This window comes from Vulpes lagopus, chromosome 8 (genome assembly GCF_018345385.1).
Source record: "Vulpes lagopus strain Blue_001 chromosome 8, ASM1834538v1, whole genome shotgun sequence".
NCBI lineage: Eukaryota > Metazoa > Chordata > Mammalia > Carnivora > Canidae > Vulpes > Vulpes lagopus.
In genome coordinates this window covers 23474869-23493616 of record NC_054831.1, presented here as the reverse complement: position 1 = coordinate 23493616, position 18748 = coordinate 23474869, and the positions used below count along the sequence as shown (strand labels likewise).

Here is an 18748-nt window from a genome sequence, read left to right as displayed (position 1 = left end):
TTGTAATTACCCAACCTATAAACCTCACTTTCTGCGCCAATCCCCTCCTCCTACCTTCCCATTACAGGGATGAGCTGTTTCTTCTCCTCTTTCAGGCTAACCCCTGTGCTCTATATCCCAGTCCTCCAAAGAATAACCCTCCCTCTCCTCTTCTGTAACTTCAATGTTAACCTCCCCCCAGTACTTGCTCAAATCCATCCTACATAAACAAGCAAGCAAACAAACAAACAAAAACCCAGGGTGATGTCATCATGACAGCAACATAAGTCATTCCCAACTTCAATGCCTCTCACAAGACCTACTAGCAACTATCCATAAACAAGGTACCACTGGAAAATCCCAGAACCCTGGGGTAAGGTTGAAGCACCCTAAGGAGCCACAGAGACTAAAAAAGAGCACATTAGAAGGATAAGAGGAAGGACTACATTGCTGACCATATCACTCCTCCTGCAGGCTGGCACTGTGCTGCTTAACATAGCCTATGGTCTCACCTAGACAGAGAGTCCAGACAAAGACCCTGCACAATCTCAGAGCAGAGCCTGCAGCCCAACTCAACAAAGGAGACAGTTTCATTGCTTGACTGTAGAGCCCAGTCTCTAGACCTACCCAACTTCAGGATCTAGCTGAAGGCCTCTCCAATCAAAGAGCTCACCCAGTGACCTTCCCCAACAGCACAGCATGACCCACAACCTATCTGGCCTACCCTACAAGGGAACAAAGTCTGTGACTTCTCTTAACCAGAAGTGACTGCAGAGTCTAGCACTGGTCTCACTGACCACAGCCAGCAGCTCTGCCAGAACAATATTTCCACCCAATAGTCCTTTCTGAGTGCAGAGGCCAGCCAAGAGGCCCACTCAACCACACAGCCCAGCCAATGTCACCCTCCAAGCCTCAGAACATAGGCAGAGACCCCATTAGCCATCTCCACCTGCCATGAACATTACCAGCTGACCTGTCTGATACCCCAAGCTGAGCTGATTGGTGAAGGTTTTTTCCCTGAGGAAGCAAAACTATAAAGTCTGAAAGTGGAGATTACGTATTCAAACATTCAGAATCAAATAGAAGAAATCAAGGATCACAAAGAATCAGATAAACATGATACCACCAAAGGAAACTAATAAAGCTCCAATAACTGACTCTAAAGAAATGGAGATCTATGAACTGTCTACCACAGATTTCAGAATAGTTCTCTTTAAAAAGAAAGAGAGGGATCCCTGGGTGGCGCAGCGGTTTGGCGCCTGCCTTTGGCCCAGGGCGCGATCCTGGAGACCCGGGATCGAATCCCACATCGGGCTCCCGGTGCATGGAGCCTGCTTCTCCCTCCGCCTGTGTCTCTGCCTCTCTCTCTCTCTCTCTGTGACTATCATAAATAAATAAAAAAAAATTAAAAAAAAATAAAATAAAATAAAAAGAAAGAGAGGCAAATCAAAAAACAGACTCTTAAATATAGAGAACAAACTGATAGTTATCAGAGGGGAGGTGGGTGAGGGATTGGTGAAATAGGTGAAGGGGGATTAAGAGTACACTTAACTACACTTAACATGATGAGCACTGAGTAATGTATAGGATCGCTGAATCACTGTATTGTACACCTGAAACTAATATAACACTATATGTTAAATATACTAGAATTAAAATTTAAAACGTTAAGTAAACAAACAGAATAGTCCCCTTAAAGAAGTTCAGTGAACTACAGGAACACACAGACAACTAAATGAAGTTAGGAAAACAACACACTAATAAAATGAGAAGTTCAACAACGAAGTAGGAACCATAAAAAAAAATTTAAAAAACAGAAATCCTAGAGCTGAAGAATATAGTGACTGAACTAAAGAATTCAATAGAGAGCTTCAACATCAGATCAGCCAGGTAGAATAATTAATGAACTGGAAGATCAGTCATTTGAAATTACCCATTCAGAGGAACAAGAAGAAAAAGGAATGAAAAAGAGTGAAGAGGGAACCCTGGGTGGCGCAGCGGTTTAGCGCCTGCCTTTAGCCCAGGGCGCGATCCTGGAGTCCCAGGATTGAGTCCCACGTCGGGCTCCCGGTGCATGGAGCCTGCTTCTCCCTCTGCCTGTGTCTCTGCCTCTTTCTCTCTCTCTGTGTGTGACTGTCATAAATAAATAAAAAAATTTAAAAAAAAAAAGAAAGAAAGAAAGAAAAAGAGTGAAGAAAGCCTATAGGACTTAGAGATACCACCAAAAGAAACAATATACACATTATGGGAATCCAGAAGGCAAAAAGGAAGAAAAAGGGGAAAAAAGACTATTTAAAGCAATAATGGCTGAAAATTTCCCAAAGTCAGGGAGAGAAATAAACATCTGGAATCATGAGCCCCAAATTTATTGAACCAAAAGGGACTACAACTAGACACATTATAATTAAATTATCAAAAGTCAAAAACTCAGAGAAAATGTTAAAAGCAGCAAGACAAAAGTCACTCATCATATTCAAAGGAGCCCCAAGAAGACTGTAAGCAGATTTCTTAATAAAAACTTTGCAGGCCAGAAGAGAATGGAATGATATATTCAAAAAAATTGAAAGAAAAAAAACTACCAACCAAAAATACTATACCCAGCAAAGCTGTCCTTTAGAAATGAAGGAGGGATGCTTTCCCACCAACAAAAGCTAAGGTAGTTCATCACTATCAGACCTGCCTTTCAGGAAATGCTATACAGCATTCCGCATATGGAAATAATATGCTAATTAACATTGTAAAAACATAAAAATGTGTACAATTTACTGGTAAAGGTAAATACATAGTCAAAGTCAGATTCCCTAATATTGTAATGCTGGTACATAATTCACTTACAGCTCTAGTTTAAAAGTGAAAAATCAAATATATTAAAAATAACCACAGGGATCCCTGGGTGGCGCAGTGGTTTAGCGTCTGCCTTTGGCCCGGGGCGTGATCCTGGAGACCCGGGATCGAATCCCATGTCAGGCTCCTGGTGCATGGAGCCTGCTTCTCCCTCTGCCTATGTCTCTGCCTCTCTCTCTCTCTCACTGTGTGCCTATCATAAATAAATAAAAATTTTAAAAAAATAACCACAACTACAATAATTTTTATTGGATACACAATATGAAAGAGATGTAAATTGCAACATCAATAACCTAAAGTGTGGGGAGGGGAGTAATGAAAGTATAATGTTTCTGTACCATTGAAGTTAACTTGTTATCAGATTAAAACAGGATATTTCGGGATCCCTGAGTGGCGCAGCGGTTTGGCACCTGCCTTTGGCCCAGGGCGCGATCCTGGAGACCCGGGATCGAATCCCACATCGGGCTCCTGGTGCATGGAGCCTGCTTCTCCCTCTGCCTGTGTCTCTGCCTCTCTCTCTCTCTCTCTGTGACTATCATAAATAAATAAAAAAAATTTAAAAAAAAAAACAGGATATTTCCATAAGCCTCATGATATTCACAAAGGAAAAACCTGTTGTAGCTATGCAAAAGAATGACAAAGGAGTCAAAGCATACAGCCACAAAAAGTCATCAAAACAGAAAGGAACACAGCAAGAGAGGAAATAAGGAACAAAGGATCTACAAAACAGAAAACAGTGAAATAGCAATAGTAATTTTCACCTATAAATATTTACTTTAAATACAAATGGACAAATTCTCCAATCAAAAGACAAATAATGGGGCATCCTGGGTGGCTCAGAGGTTCAGCAGTTCAGTGCCGCCTTCAGTCCAGGGCCTGATCTGGGGACCCTGGGACCGAGTCCCACACTGGACTCCCTGCATGAAGCCTGCTTTTCCCTCTGCCTGCGTCTCTGCCTCTCTCTCTCTCTCTCTCTCTGTCTCATGAATAAATAAATAAAATCTTTAAAAAAAAAAAAAGACAAATAATAGCTGAATAGGTTAAAAAAATACCCAATGATATGCTTCCTACAAGAAACTCACTTTAAGGATATATGGACTGAGATCACTGTGATGAAGTGTGGGATATTTCAAACAAATGATAACCAAAAGAAAACAGTGATAGCTATACTTATATAGGCAAAAAGACTTTAAGCTAAAAATGGTCAAAAGAGATAAGGAAGGTCATTATATAATGATAAAGAAATTCATCAAGAAAATAAAACAACTGTAAACATTTATGCACACAACATCAGAGCACCTAATTATATAAAGCAAATACTAACAGAATTAAAAGGAGAAATAAATAGCAATACAATAATAGTTGGAGGTTTTGATACTCCATTCTTGACAATGGGCAGAGAATCAATAAGGAAAAGGAAGATTTGAACACTACACCAAGTATATTTAACAGACATATACAGAACATTCTACCCAACAATAGCAGAATACACAATCTTCTCAAGCATACATAGAACATTTTCTAGGATAGAACATATGTTAGGCCCCAAAACAAGTCTTAACATTCTCAAAAAGACAAAAATTATATCTACTATCTTTTCTGACCATAATGGTGTATGAAACCAAAAATCAGTAACAGGAGGAAAGCCAGAAAACTCAAAAATATAGGACACTAAATAATATACTCAGAAGAATGAAACTGGATCCCTATCTTATACTACTCACAAAAATTAACTTGAAATGGACTAAAGACTAAATTTAAGACCTGAAACCATAAAAACCCTAGAAGAAAACATCAGGAAAAAGCTCTCTGACATTGGCCTTGGCAATAATTTTCTGGCTATGACAACAAAAGCACAATCAACAGAAGCAAAAATAAATACATGGTACTGTATCAAACGAAAAAACTTCTGAACAGCATAGGAAACCATCAACAAAATGAAAAGCCAGGGATCCCTGGGTGGCTTAGCATAGTTTAGCACCTGCCTTCAGCCCAGGGCATGATCCTGGAGTCCCAAGATTGAGTCCTGCATCAGGCTCCCTGTGTGGAGCTTGCTTCTCCCTCTGCCTGTGTCTCTGCCTCTCTCTCTCTGTATGTCTCTCATGAGTAAATAAATAAAATCTTTAAAAAAAAAAATGAAAAGCCTATCTGTGGAAAGGGAGAAAATATTTGCAATTCACATATAAGAGGTGAGTATCCTAACTATATAAAGAACTCATACAACAGCATAAACAAACAAATAAATAACTTGATTTAAAAAATAGGCAATGACATCTTCCCAAAGAAGATATACAAATGGCCAACAGGTCTATAAAAAGGTGCTCAACATCACCAACCATTACATAAATAAAACAAAAACTACAGTGAGATATCACCTTGCACCTGTTAGAAAGGCTATCATCAAAAAGATAAGCAATACAGGCACCTGGGTGGCTCAGTCAGTTAAACATCTACCTTCAGCTCAGATCATAATCCCACGGTCCTGGGATTGAACCCTACAACAGGCTCCCTGCTCAGTGTGGAGAAAAGGGAACCCTTGTGCACTGTTGGTGGGAATGTAAATTGCTGCAGCCACTGTAGAAAACAATATGAAGGCTCTTTGAAAAAAAAAAATAGCACTACCATACGATCGAGCAATTCCACTTCTGGGTATATATATATATATCTGAAGGAAAGGAAATTGCTCTCAAAGAGATATCTGCACCACCATGTTTATTGCCATACTATTTACAATAACCAAGTACATGATAACAACCTAAGTGTCCATCTATGGATGAATGGATAAAGAAAATATTCTATGGGTAGGCCAGGTGGCTCAGCAGTTTAGCACTGCCTTCAGCCCTGGGCGTGATCCTGGAGACCCAGGATCGAGTCCCATGTCAGGCCCCCTGCATGGAGCCTGCTTCTCCCTCTGCCTATGTCTCTGCCTCTCTCTCTCTCTCTCTCTCTCTCTCTCTGTCTGTCTCTCATGAATAAATAAATAAAATCTTAATTAAAAAAAAGAAAATATGATATATCTTTCTCACAAAGGAATATTATCCAGCCGTTAAAAAAAAAGAAGGGGTGCCTGGGTGGTGCAGTCAGTTAAGTATTTGACTCTGGATTTCAGCTCAGGTCATGATCTCAGGGTCATGGGATCCAGCCCTGCATTAAGCTCTGTACTTGGAGCAAAGTCTACTTCAGATTCTCTCTTAACTGAAACTATCTTAGCTTTCTGATAGCTATCTTTTTATTGTATCCTCACACAGTGGAGAGCAGAGAAAGAGGAAGCAAGTTCTCTGGTGTCTCTTCCTATAAAGGTACTAATCCCATCCATAAAGGTTCTACCCTCATGACCTAATTACCTGCTACAGCCCTCTTCCTCTAATACTATCACATGGGGGATTCAGCTTCTACGCACGAATTTCAGGGGCACACAAACATTTGATCCATATCACCTCCCAAGTCCAACTCAGCCCAGGTCCTGCCTTCTTGGCCAACTGTCGTCTCCATCTCCACCTCCTGTCTTCCAGCACATTCACTCAACAAATATTTAGTGAGTATCAACTAGGTGAAGACACGGTTCTCCACTCTGAGGATACAACATCAAGCAAGAGCAACAAGGTTTCTATGTTTTTGTGCTGTTCCTATGTTTTAGGTGATGGGAGTAGAGAGAGACAATAAATAGATGAGACCACTAAAGAGAGTGATCTTGTTGTAAATAAAATAAAACAGAGAGATGTGAAAGCATGACAGGTGGGGGTGTGGGGCTGCTTTAGATGGGTGGTCAGGAATGATCACTCTGAAAAGGAAACACCTGAGCTGAGACCTGAGCGATTCAAAGGAGCCAGCCATAAAAAGTCAAGGCCAAGAGCTCCCAGGCAGAGGGAATGGCACCACTGTAAGGCAGTAATGAACCTGGCAAGTTTAAAGAATAGAATAAATACATAATCCTCCAAAGTTAGGATAGCCTCAATTATATGATAGTTCCCATAGCACTCTGTGTTTTCTCCATCATGGAATTTACAACACTATATTAGAATTACATTTAATTGGGATTTAATTAAGCAATTATTTAATAATTTAATGTAATGTTATTTATTTAATAATTTACTAAGTAATTGCATTTAATTAATTTATTTAATGCAATTCCAATTGCATTTAATTGAATGTCTTCCCCAACACACTGTAAGTTTTGCAAGATAGGGAGCTTAGCATATGATAGACACTCTATAAGTATCTTTTCATGAATTCTCCAGGTAGTTACAACTGAAAATAATGTTTTTGCTTCTTTTCCACTGTTTGTATTTATTTCTTTATATTGTTTATGGCATTAGCTAAAACTTCTAAAACAAGGTTGAATAATTATGAAGATACCAGGTATTTCATCTGGTCATGACTTTAATAAGAATGCTTTTTTTTTTTTTTTCACCAACAAGTTATATCACATTGCTAATGGTTTTTTTCATTCATACTCTATTTTGTGGGGAAAGTCACTTTCTATATCTCCTTTTCAAAGAGCTTTTTATTTCTTTATTTTTAAGAAAAAGTGGATGTTGGATTAAATCAGTTTGTGTGACTTTCAGGATGACCATACAGAGTTTTCCCTCTAACAAATTAATGTGATTCATTACAATACTAGCTTTCCTAATACTGAATTATCCTTGTGCTTCTAGTAAACTCTACCTGATTGTAGCAAATTATTCTTTTAAAATAAGGAGGTAATCTCAGAATGCCAATAAAACCTTGGACTTAGGTGTCGGAACTAATGAATTAGAGAACAAACAAAATGCAAATAAAGATGAAGAAATCTATTAGGGTTACTAAATGAACCTAAGAACTGAGTCTTGGAAAAGAATGACAAAATAGATAAATTTCTGGCAAATTTGACCAAGAAAAAAGGATGACCACAAAAGCCCAACATTAGAAAAAAGAGGCTGTATGCCCAGATGAAGTAAGCCTCACGAAAGCCTCCGCCCCCCCGCCATTAATCACAGAATACGCAGTCACTGAAGGATGTATTCAAGGGACATAGTTCACAGAGCACAGTGCTGGCTCCATTGAGAAACGAAAAGAAGTTCTCTTTTAAAACTGCTAACATCTGGGACGCCTCAGGGGCTCAGCAGTTGAGCGTCAGCCTTTGGCAGATGTACCTTTGGTGTGATCCTGGATTCCTGGGATCAAGTTCTGCATCAGGCTCCTTGCATGGAGTCTGCTTCTCCTCCCTCTGCCTGTGTCTCTGCCTTTCTTTTTGTGTCTCTCATGAATAAATAAAATCTTTAAAAAAAAAAAAACTGCTAACATCTTAGATTTGGGCTTTCATCCTGACTGTTCTTAACAGATTATTCCAGGCTAATAACATGAATAAGCACATGTTACTTCTTCTCCTGTATTCTAGAAGATGTTATATCACCTAGGCATTCTAGCCAAATACTTTGCTTTTAAAACTACATAATCCCAATGGCATTTTAGATCCTAATTTCTTAACAGCTTTCTCCATGCCTTTCATTAGTCTTGATCTACTTATGTTCTACCTATTTTAAAGGCAATTTTGGTTATTTCTATTTTCTCAAAAAATCATCCATTTAACCTAATATATTCAAATTGTCAAGTTTGACATAGCATTTTCCTTGTGATATCCTCTGCACCTAAGGTTTGTCTCTATAGCAAGGATCTTAACTTTCCACAGTAAGATCTTCAGCAAACTGTACCATCTCCTTCCCACTTTACCTTCTAGAACTCCACCCCTCTATGCTCTAGCCACCTGGAACTATTCACTAGACCTCAGATATTCCATGTCATTTTGCCTCGATGTCTTCACTTAGGCTTTTCCCTTCCTGGAAGGTCTCCTTCTGATTTCTACACTTGATACAATTCTACTCATCATTTAAGATCCAACTCGAATATCAAGTTCCCTGTAGCACAGAATTGGTCAATCCTACCTCTGTGATTGGGTAAACTTTGCTCATAATATTTCTCATGGAACTTCTCATATTGGGCAGTAATTGTTTTTATTTCTCTGCAAAAAGATTTTCAGTTTTCTGATGACAGACTATACCTATTTAAATTTCTTTCCCTTTTTAACATCCTTGCTCTATCTAATCCTAGTACTTAGCAAAATGCCTGGGACATAGTAGTAATTCAGAAGTATGTTCTCACAGCTCCTTGCACTTGTGCTTTATAATCTGTGGTGATATACTATACAAACACACACACACACAAACACATACTTATATGTAACATATATTTGTCTACTGTACTGAGGACAGAGATCTGAATTTTTTGCTCTTTTTCAGGTTTCAGCATAGCACCTAGCATATGGAAAATATTCAGAACATATCTGTTAGATGAACACTAAAGTAAATTAGGTAAGGCTGAATCTATATGAGGCAACTATTTGAGAGATATTATTAATCTAAGATAGCTTGGGGATTTGCCATATTTAATAGAGATCTGGGGGGTGCCTGACTGGCTCAGTCAGTAGAGCATGCAACTGTTAATCTCGAGGTCCTAAGTTTGAGCCCCTCATTGGGCACAGAACCTACTTAAAATTTTTTTTAAAATAATTAAATAGAGATTTGAGAGACCTTTCTTCTAGAGCCACCCAAATGTGGTAGTTAGGTGAGGATCTATTAGGAAGCTCAGGGAAACTCTGCCAGTCTCACGGCATAACAGCTTTTGAAATAATGATGGTCACAACATAGAATAAAAGTTGCTGCCTCATTCATTCATTCAACAAACATTTACTGAACACCTACCTTGTGCCAGGTACTTCTGGAGACATTAAACATTCCCACATTAAGATACTCCCATCCCTAGTCATATACCTTCCCCTTGGAAATAACACATGATACACTAATGCTATGCAAAAAAATTAAAAATTACCAAGAAACCTGTCTGATGGCCCCTCCCTATGATGATTCTACTTGCTACGGGGGAAGAGATGGATAAATCATAAATGGAATTAACCTAGGAATATATTTTATATTTTTTGAGAACCTAGCGTCCCATTGTTTTCACTTTTACAAAGTATTTTTAAAAGGAGACTACATTAAGTGGCCCTGTGAGAGAAAACTACACACTGGTGTAGCATCGTAATGAGGGAAGGAGCCAGGGAGAGGTAGAATGATTTATGTTCACAGGCCATATAAGCATTCCAGATGGCCCCAAATTTGTCATTCAGCACCCATTTGACATCATTCGCCATACATTCACGTACCATGCTCACACAGCCATGTACTGGCATGACAGAAGCTAGGTCCAGATGATCAAAGTGAATCCATCACAGCCCAGAAACATTCCGCCTGTCTCTGGATACAACAGAAACTCTGTTGTTCTACTGGGGGAATAAAATGATCTATTTAGTCAAATCAAACAAGTAAGAAATTTTCAGACTTGCTTGACCTCTAACTAGGACATGATGATCTGGCTTTTCCTGGCACTTGTCAGGCTGCACCTCAATAAAATGTTGCTCCCCATTCTGCATGCCACTCTGTAATACAGAAGTAGCTAAATTGGAGCAGGTTAGAGGAATGCCAGGCAACTAAATCATGTCATATATAAATGGTTGAATATAGAAGGGATATTTTTCAAATATGTGAAAGGCTGGAACATATTAGAATTAGATTTTGTTCTCTGTGACCCCAAAAGGTACAAGGAGGAACAGCAGATGAAAGTAATAGGAAGAAAGATCACAGCATCACAACTCTATAGAATAACCTACCAAAGATAGCATGGGTCAGCCAGCCTTGGAGAAAGAGAGATCTCTACTGTGAAAACTAAGACAGTCACTTGACACAGATTCTGCAAAGGAGACAGAAGGATCAGAGGAGGTGATTTTGCTAGATTATTTTCCAGTTATTGTCCAAATACAGAAGCCCATTTTAAAAAGTACAGCAAACGACTAAAGAGAATCTTAAAATGCACTCATCAGACAATGACATGGGTGAGCAGTGGTGGTTCTCATTTATGTTGTTTCTCCTAACAAAAGTGTTCCCCCTATTTCTAGCCAGCAGTGACTTATTTGAATCTCACTTGGCTCCAGACACCTCAGATACAAATCTCAGTGGGCAAGATGGGAAAAGAGGCCAGAGGGCAAGCCACAAATCTGAACAATCTACATCTATGGAAAAAAAATCACCCGAGAATGATTAAGAACTGAGCAAAATAAAATTGCGGGGGGGGGGGGGGGGGCTGCTTCTATTAAAATCTGAATAAAAAAATATAATGAAATAGGCCAAATCTTGTTTTTTCAAACTCAGCTTCAAAGAGATATTAACTAAATAGTGTTGATGATGCTAAAGGGAACAGAGTGAGGCCTGAATTGTGGGCCTCTGTGACAGCAGTGTCATCAAACTGGACAGGAGCTTAGTAAAGGTCTGCTGAATGCAGGAATCATTCAATAAGGCAGTCAGCCTTGGCCTCATATCTGAGAGCCAGGGATTAACTGAAATCTAGGATCTTGGGAATAAGAGAACCTACTAAGGGCGAATGTGATAAAGTAGAACATACCTATAAATACGTTAAAGTCAGAAATTATGATAACCGGGATCCCTGGGTGGCGCAGCGGTTTGGCGCCTGCCTTTGGCCCAGGGCGCGATCCTGGAGACCCGGGATCGAATCCCACGTCGGGCTCCCGGTGCATGGAGCCTGCTTCTCCCTCTGCCTGTGTCTCTGCTTCTCTCTCTCTCACTGTGTGCCTATCATAAATAAATAAAATTTAAAAAAAAAAAAAAAAAAAAAAAAGAAATTATGATAACCTATCTTTCAGTGACTAGTGATGGTAAAATCCAGAGCTAAGTAAGGTCACATTCAGACTGGTTTGGGACTACATCATACCATTTCATCACTATCCTGGATAATTCAATCATTGATGAGAAAAGATGGCAAATGAACTTCATGAAATTAATGACTTCAGTTCCTCCTTCTTCGCAATATATACTGAACTACTACTATATACTGAACTACTACTATCAGAGACAAACTGTTCTTGAAAAACAGCATGATACATTTTCAAAATATGTAAATTCAAATGCTAAAAGCACATCAGAAGGAAAAGGAAAACATGCATATACTTCAGCATTTTAGTACTCCAAATATTAAATAACATTAAAATTAGGTGCTAGGGAGAGAAAGATTAAAACTGATATACTGTCTGATGTCAAATGTGGTTCCTTTGCCAGAGTATTTATCTTAAAGGCAGGCACTATATGTATTGTATCTTCTGGTCTTAATTTGTGTTTTGCTATGCTCAACAATTTTAATGCCAAGAGGAAGAAACTAAGTAAGAAAGGGAATGTGCTGGTCTGAACCTGGAGAGTTGATCTAATTGAACTGAAAAAATTAAAACCCTTCTCCATCTGTTCAGTACACCTGCTGATGGAGCACTACCACAGGTAGGGAGGAAATCCATCAGAGACCAGTTATAAATAGATTTTTATTTCATCTGCTAAAAGCTTGGCAGCCGAGGTGGGAGGGCTGCCCACACTGGCAGCCAGGCAAAAGCTTTGAGCTGCTTTTGTGTTTAGGTGAAAGGAATAAGGAGGCAGAAACCAACATTAACAAAATAAAGTAAATTTCACAATAACTCATTTGACAACCAAACAGCAGTCATTAAGTTCACTTAAAGTGTGTCACCCATTTCCGAGAGATACTGGGAAGATTAAAGATCAGTCATATCCTCTTGTGAGGATGGTAAAGAAATCAGTTGGGAAACAGACATGTTGACCCATCAGTTCTGTAGCAAAGTTTCTATGTTCCAATTTCCCTTGTGGCATTCATAAAGTTAAATCAAGAGGGTGGAGAATACTGATAACATGATATTGTCAACTTAATTGACACACCATATCTTTCTGAAGATAAGATCGATGCAAATCCTAACTGTACCAAAATGTAAACTGGAATAAAATGTTTTCATGGAAAAGAGAAACTGGCAGACCCAACCCATGAACTATCAGTCTATGGCGAGACCATGAGTGGTGAGAAGCATTAGGGTCCCTCCTTGTACATGGAAGTCAGACACAGGAACTCCTTGTCACACCTGGCTCAGCCTCTACATCGGCATCTCTCACCTAGAGGGAGGGCTGCAAAAAGCGGTCAAGTTGAATGAACCAATACAAGGGAAGGGACAAAACGATCTTGAACTTTGAGTAAAAATGGAACCAATCAAGGTCTCAAGAAAGGATGTGAATATTTAGATCAGATACTTACGTGCAAAATGTCAAAGATTATATTTCCAAATAGGACCCATGAGAAGAGGGGCAGGGAAGAGAGAGATAAGGGATAGGTTTCATTTCACTGGAGATCACATAGGCTTCGGAGAAACTCAAGGACATTAAGGATATTGCCAACAAGATAATGACCTGCTATTCTGTCACCACCAAGGACAACAAGAGAAATGGGATCGAACTGTGGCAAGGGAAAATCGGGTTAAATATGAGGAAGAATTTCCTGACAGCAAAGGTATTAAACACTGAAAAGGGAAACTAGAGGCGATTAAGGATGCTCTCTGGAGGTCTTTAAAAAAGTCGAATAGCTTGGCAACTATCTTGGGGTAATTTAGGTACAGTTCCGCCTGCTCCTCTGGCCTTTATCGGGGCTCTAATTCATCCCCTGGCCCAGACAAGACACATTCACCATGGTAAACTACTGTCACACTCTGTTCAATAATGAGCTCTCCGAAGGAGAATAAGCATTAATAAAATGGCAAAAGCTCTCTTGGAAGTAAAACTCATTTTTCTTTATTTAAACTGCACATTGGGTTTTTGTGGTTTTCTTTTTTTTTTTTTTTCCTTAACACTTACATCCAGAAATAGCCAAACAAAGCTCATCTCCACTGATCTGTTATTCCAAAGCTTTAAAAGGAATCCAGGTGGAAGATTAAGTGTGAAGAATGTTCTGAGTCAAAGACCCGCGGAGTAATTTATTTTGCACCTCTTTGTGAGGTGCTGTTTAGCACGGGGCACTGCTGCCCAGAAATTCTAGTTCTGCTTCTCAGAAGCTAAAAAAGGAGATTCCCATTGGTTTGGCTACAAAGAAGCAAACTAAATGACCTCTAGCATTCTAAAATTCTGGAATCTTTGTTTATTTTATGGCTCTCTACTCAGTGTCATATTAAAAAACTTCAAAAGAGTCTCACATTCCAAGAGGTCTCTGTTCCTTAAAATCTTTGAATTTTAATTCTCCCTTTATGTTGAAGAGAGAAAGGAGGATTTTTAAATGGGATCCTCCTCTTCTCCTGTCATACCCGTCATTTTTTTTTAAAGATTTTATTTATTTATTCATAGAGACACAGAAGAGAGAGGCAGAGACACAGGCAGAGGGAGAAGCAGGCTCCATGTAGAGAGCCTGACGTGGGACTGGATCCAGGGTCTCCAGGATCACGCCCTGGGCTGCAGGCGGCGCTAAACCGCTGCGCCACCGGGGCTGCCCTGTCATACCCGTCATTACACTTGATTGAATTTAGTTGCGGTCTTTCTTCAGCATTGTAAGATAAGCTCCATGAAGGCAACGTGTAGGTTTTGTCTACTACTGTACCCTCATCACTTAGCACTAATAGATACTCAGATATTAAATAAATGATGGGTTAACCACTTGAATGAATGAATGAATGAATGAATGAATGGAGGGCAGAGGATTTAAGTAGGCCAAAGTGGCATATGGAAAGGGCTCCTTTAATAGTAGCAACTTGCTCTTCAAGTGACCCCATCAAGGAGTAAACAAATGCCAAACAGTAGAGTGAATAGGGATTTGGAGGCAGAAGACTTGATTTTAGCCATAATGTTGTCACTAAGCCAGGCACTTCACCTCTTTGAGCCTTAATTTTCTCACCTCAAATGTAGAGGGAGGAGGAGTGTGAGTGTATGTGTGTGTGTTTCTCAGAGGGCTGTGCTAACATAGGTAACATAGGGAAAATAGAGTTTATAATTAAAAGGATAGTGACTCTTCTCACATTCTTTACTGACGTTTTCCATAAAACTTTTAAATAGTGCAGGAGTGGTACAGAGATGGAGACTGGTGCCAAATGCTGATTCCAGGAAAGAACTCAGTAAGTGGAAGAAGGAAGTATTACCAAAGTGCAGCCAGGGACAGAGCATTTAGCTGGCTTCCTTCTGTGTTGTCTAGAGACTCATTCATCGCACTAAATAATAGCAAGCAAGTATAGTGAAGCAAACATGCATTGAGCGAAGCACATGGCCACCGCCCTTAAAAAAGGCAAATCTGCAAAATCCAGGAATTTTTCCTTAAGATTTGGATTTTTCAAGTCCAGTCTTCCACCAGCTGTCATTTCTACCTAGAACTCTACCGACCTCTGGTTATGGCAAACTATCTTTTCCTGTAGGCAGTGGCACCAAATGGCTTGAACTACCAAAAGCCTGTAGTAAAGAGAGCACACTTTCACACTCAGATTTTAAAACAGATATATAATTATATATAATTATCAAAGCAGTTATATATAAATAGTAACTAGCAGGGAAAGGAGAGGGAGGGCTCAATGTACAACACCCAGCAGGGCCCCCAGTTCTCCGGGTTTCTCAATCTTCTGTGTGTTCTTTTGTTTTGCAAAGTGATTTGGGAGATTAGGTGGGATTTTTTCTGGGCGGGACAGCAAGGAAAGTTGGTGAATAAGTGCTACTTGATTGCACAACAAAAGATACCCAAAGAGCCTCAGCCACAACTCCATTCCATTTGCCCCAACAGTTTGAATTTCTCAATTAAGTTATTTTGCTAGCAAGAGGATTGGTTAGGGAAAGGAGAAAGTGCTTACTGCACCGAGATTATTCACTGTATAGAAATCACTGTAATAAGATCAACAGAACATTCTCTCTAAGGGCCCAAGAACTCCAATTTGCTAACGCTGCTGATGCAATGGGAATGTGCCTGTGTTACTGGTGTGCTGTAGGAGGTTCTACAAATAACAAAATAAAACTTCACAATAGTCATTAATTCAATCATTGGTGCTCAGAAGCTTGGAATCTACACAATGATTTCCAATAACCAAGTCTACATAAAAATTAAGAAGTTTTATCCTATAGATATTAATTAAGGGGATAAAATTCTGGTACATTCAAAGAAATATTAGTTAGCCTCATTAGCCCTCTCTGCCACATCCAAAAGCATGGACTGTAAGTACTATCACCAAAACCATTTTTGAAAATAAAAAGTGAAAGTATTCTAATTTTTCAAATGTATATTATAGTTGATTTCAAAAGTTGCTGTAAGGAAAATAAACTAATCAAAGATTGAGAAGATATTTCATTCTGTATAATAAAGGAATGGCATATAAATATACTACTAATTAATAAAAACAAAGCAATTGAAAGAAAAAGATGCAAAAGATATGAATAGAGAATGTATAGAAAACGAAATCTAAATTGTCAATATAAAAGGAGGCACAAACTCAGTAATCAGGTACACATATTAAAATATTTCTTGGACACCACACTGACAAAATGTCAAAATCTGATACCACCAAATACTGGCAAAGACTTAGGACAGAGACAGAGCAGAGATACGATACTGCCATAATGTTAACTGGTACAAATGCTTTTAAGAGTAATTTGGTACTGGGGCCCTTGGGTGGCTCAGTTGGTTATGTGTCTGCCTTTGGCTTAGGTCGTGATCTAGGAGGTCCTAGGATCAAGCCTTGTGTTGGGCTCCCTACTTAGCAGGGAGTCTGCTTCTCCCTCTCCCTCTCCCTGCTCATTCTCACTCTCTCTCTTTCTCTCTCCCTCTCAAATAAATAAAATCTTTTTAAAAAAAAATTTTAAAGAAAATTTGGAATTATGAGTAAAGTTAACATGTTTGGCAGCTCAGCTCCATTTCTAGGTAATTCCCCTAGAGATCACAAATATGTATAAAAGACATGTGCAAGTTGTCCATGATAACATGGTTAGCACAAGGCAAAAAATAAAGTGTCCACAACAAAAGAATGGGTAAACTAAAATAATATGCTCTGCAGCATTACACCTGTAGTAGAAACATGGATCAATCTCAGAAATACCTAATCTCATCTGTAAAAAGACAGAACAGTATAAAACATTTTATGTGCATTTTAAATTATGGAAAACAAGTTACACTGTGTATAGTTTATGTAGTAATACTACAAAAATGTATGTAGAAATGTTCTACACCAATTTCAGAGGTAAAAGAATAGGGCTTTAGTTATATTCCTAATGTTTTATTTTCTTTAAAAAAGAAGACTGGAACAATTAAATATGGCATTCATTAGTTCTGGATAATGAGTACCTGGGTATTTATTCTGTTCTTATTCAGTACTTTGCTATGTATTTGAAAGTTTTCATAATTAAGACTTTTTAAAGCATTTTAAAGATATATGTATATAACCTATAATCCATTGGCAAAGAGCACTGGAAATCATACAGAATTAGGTGTATTATCTTTACCTAAAGTAAAGATATGCCTAAAGTAGCTAAACTAGATAATTATCTCTCATATTTGTGTAATATCTATCAGTTAAATTGCCTTGAGGTGTATTATCTCATTTAATAATCTTAATCTTTGATTTAGGTATTATGACGCCCATTTTTCTGGGAGGAAAAGTCAACTTTTAGGGTTTCAGAGTTTTTCCCAAGATAACCCAGTTAGTAAGTACTGTCATCACCACAGATGACCGCTGGGAATCTAGAAAATCTATTATTCTAAAGTCAAAGGCATTATCTTTAAGGTCTGTGTTATCAAATCAGTTAGCAAATGAAATGAAATACTTTATCACTGCAATTTTTCAAGCCTCCCATCAAATCCATTTCTTCTATTTCTAATATACTGACCTCCTCTAAAAATGAGTAATAAAAGTCTGATAAAAGCCAGCATATTCTTAATGGGAAAAAAATGGAAACCTTGCACAGGTAAGTTTTTCTCTCCTTTAAAAAATAAATTTTCAAAGTTAATAAAGTACAAACTATAATCTTGTTTCTTCACTTCAAATCTTTTATTCAATGTGCTAATGGTAAATACATAGTAATCTTAGGGAAGTGGGTGATTAGAGACAGCTAGTGAGAATTTAAATATTATGAAATAACTTATCAAACACAAATAGCACCAACAATGGAAGCTAAATTTAATGGTAACAGCTCAGAGACTATTCAGGCTATTCTACCAAGTACAAAACTAACCATCTAAGTAACAGGACCACCTATGGGGAACCTGAATTTCACAAGGCGGTAACAAGGCACCCCTGCCACCGCAGGCTGTAAATAAAAGTCACTGAGGAATGTGGACTTCCACCTGCACCTTGCAGTAATGAGTCTCATAACATAATACCCAAAATGTCCAGGATATAATCAAAATTACTTATTCTACCAAGAACAAGGAAAATCTCAACTTGAACAAGAAAAGATAATCAACTGATGCCAATACCAAGATGACACAGATGGTGGAATTACCTGAGAAGGATTTTTAGAGCAGCCATCATAAAAATGTTTCAATAAGCAATTATGAATAGACAAGAAATAAAAAAAAGAGAAAGTCTCAGCAAAGAAACAGACAAAACACATTAAGTGAAACTAAAATTCACTAGGTGGGCTCAATAGCAGAATAAAGATGACAGAGAAAAGACTCAGTGACCCTGAAGACAAGAACAACAGGAATTACCCAGTCTGAACAACAAAGGAAAAATAGAATTAAAAAAAAAATCAGTGTCAAGCACCTGTAGGACTATAACAAAAGATCCATCATTCATATCATCCCAAGTCCTGGAAGGAAAGGAGAAAGAGGGCAAGCCTTAAAAAATTACTCAAAGAAATTATGGCTGAAAAATTTACAAACCTGGCAAAAGACAGGGATGCCCGGCTGGCTCAGTCATAAGAGCATGCCACTCCTGATCTGAGAGGGATGAGTTCAGGCCCTACGTTGGGTACAGAGATTACTTTAAAAAAATAAACTTTAAAAACATCTGGCAAAATGCAAAAGCCTATATATTTAAGAA

The 18748-nt window shown here is 38.5% G+C and overlaps 1 protein-coding gene across 4 annotated transcripts in view; it reads right to left on the bottom strand.

Annotated features, from left to right (window-relative positions):
• The window catches only part of MSRA (methionine sulfoxide reductase A), a 426296-nt gene that overhangs the window by 358330 nt on the left and 49218 nt on the right, over positions 1 to 18748 (bottom strand). The window contains exon 1 of one of the 4 annotated variants that reach the window (XM_041765378.1): positions 11314 to 11455. The exons of the other annotated variants lie outside the window; for them this stretch is intronic. Coding sequence (XP_041621312.1) covers positions 11314 to 11446 — 133 coding nt within the window. The 5' untranslated portion in view covers positions 11447 to 11455. Of the gene's footprint in view, positions 1 to 11313; positions 11456 to 18748 lie in introns of those variants that run through there. 4 annotated transcript variants of the gene reach the window in all.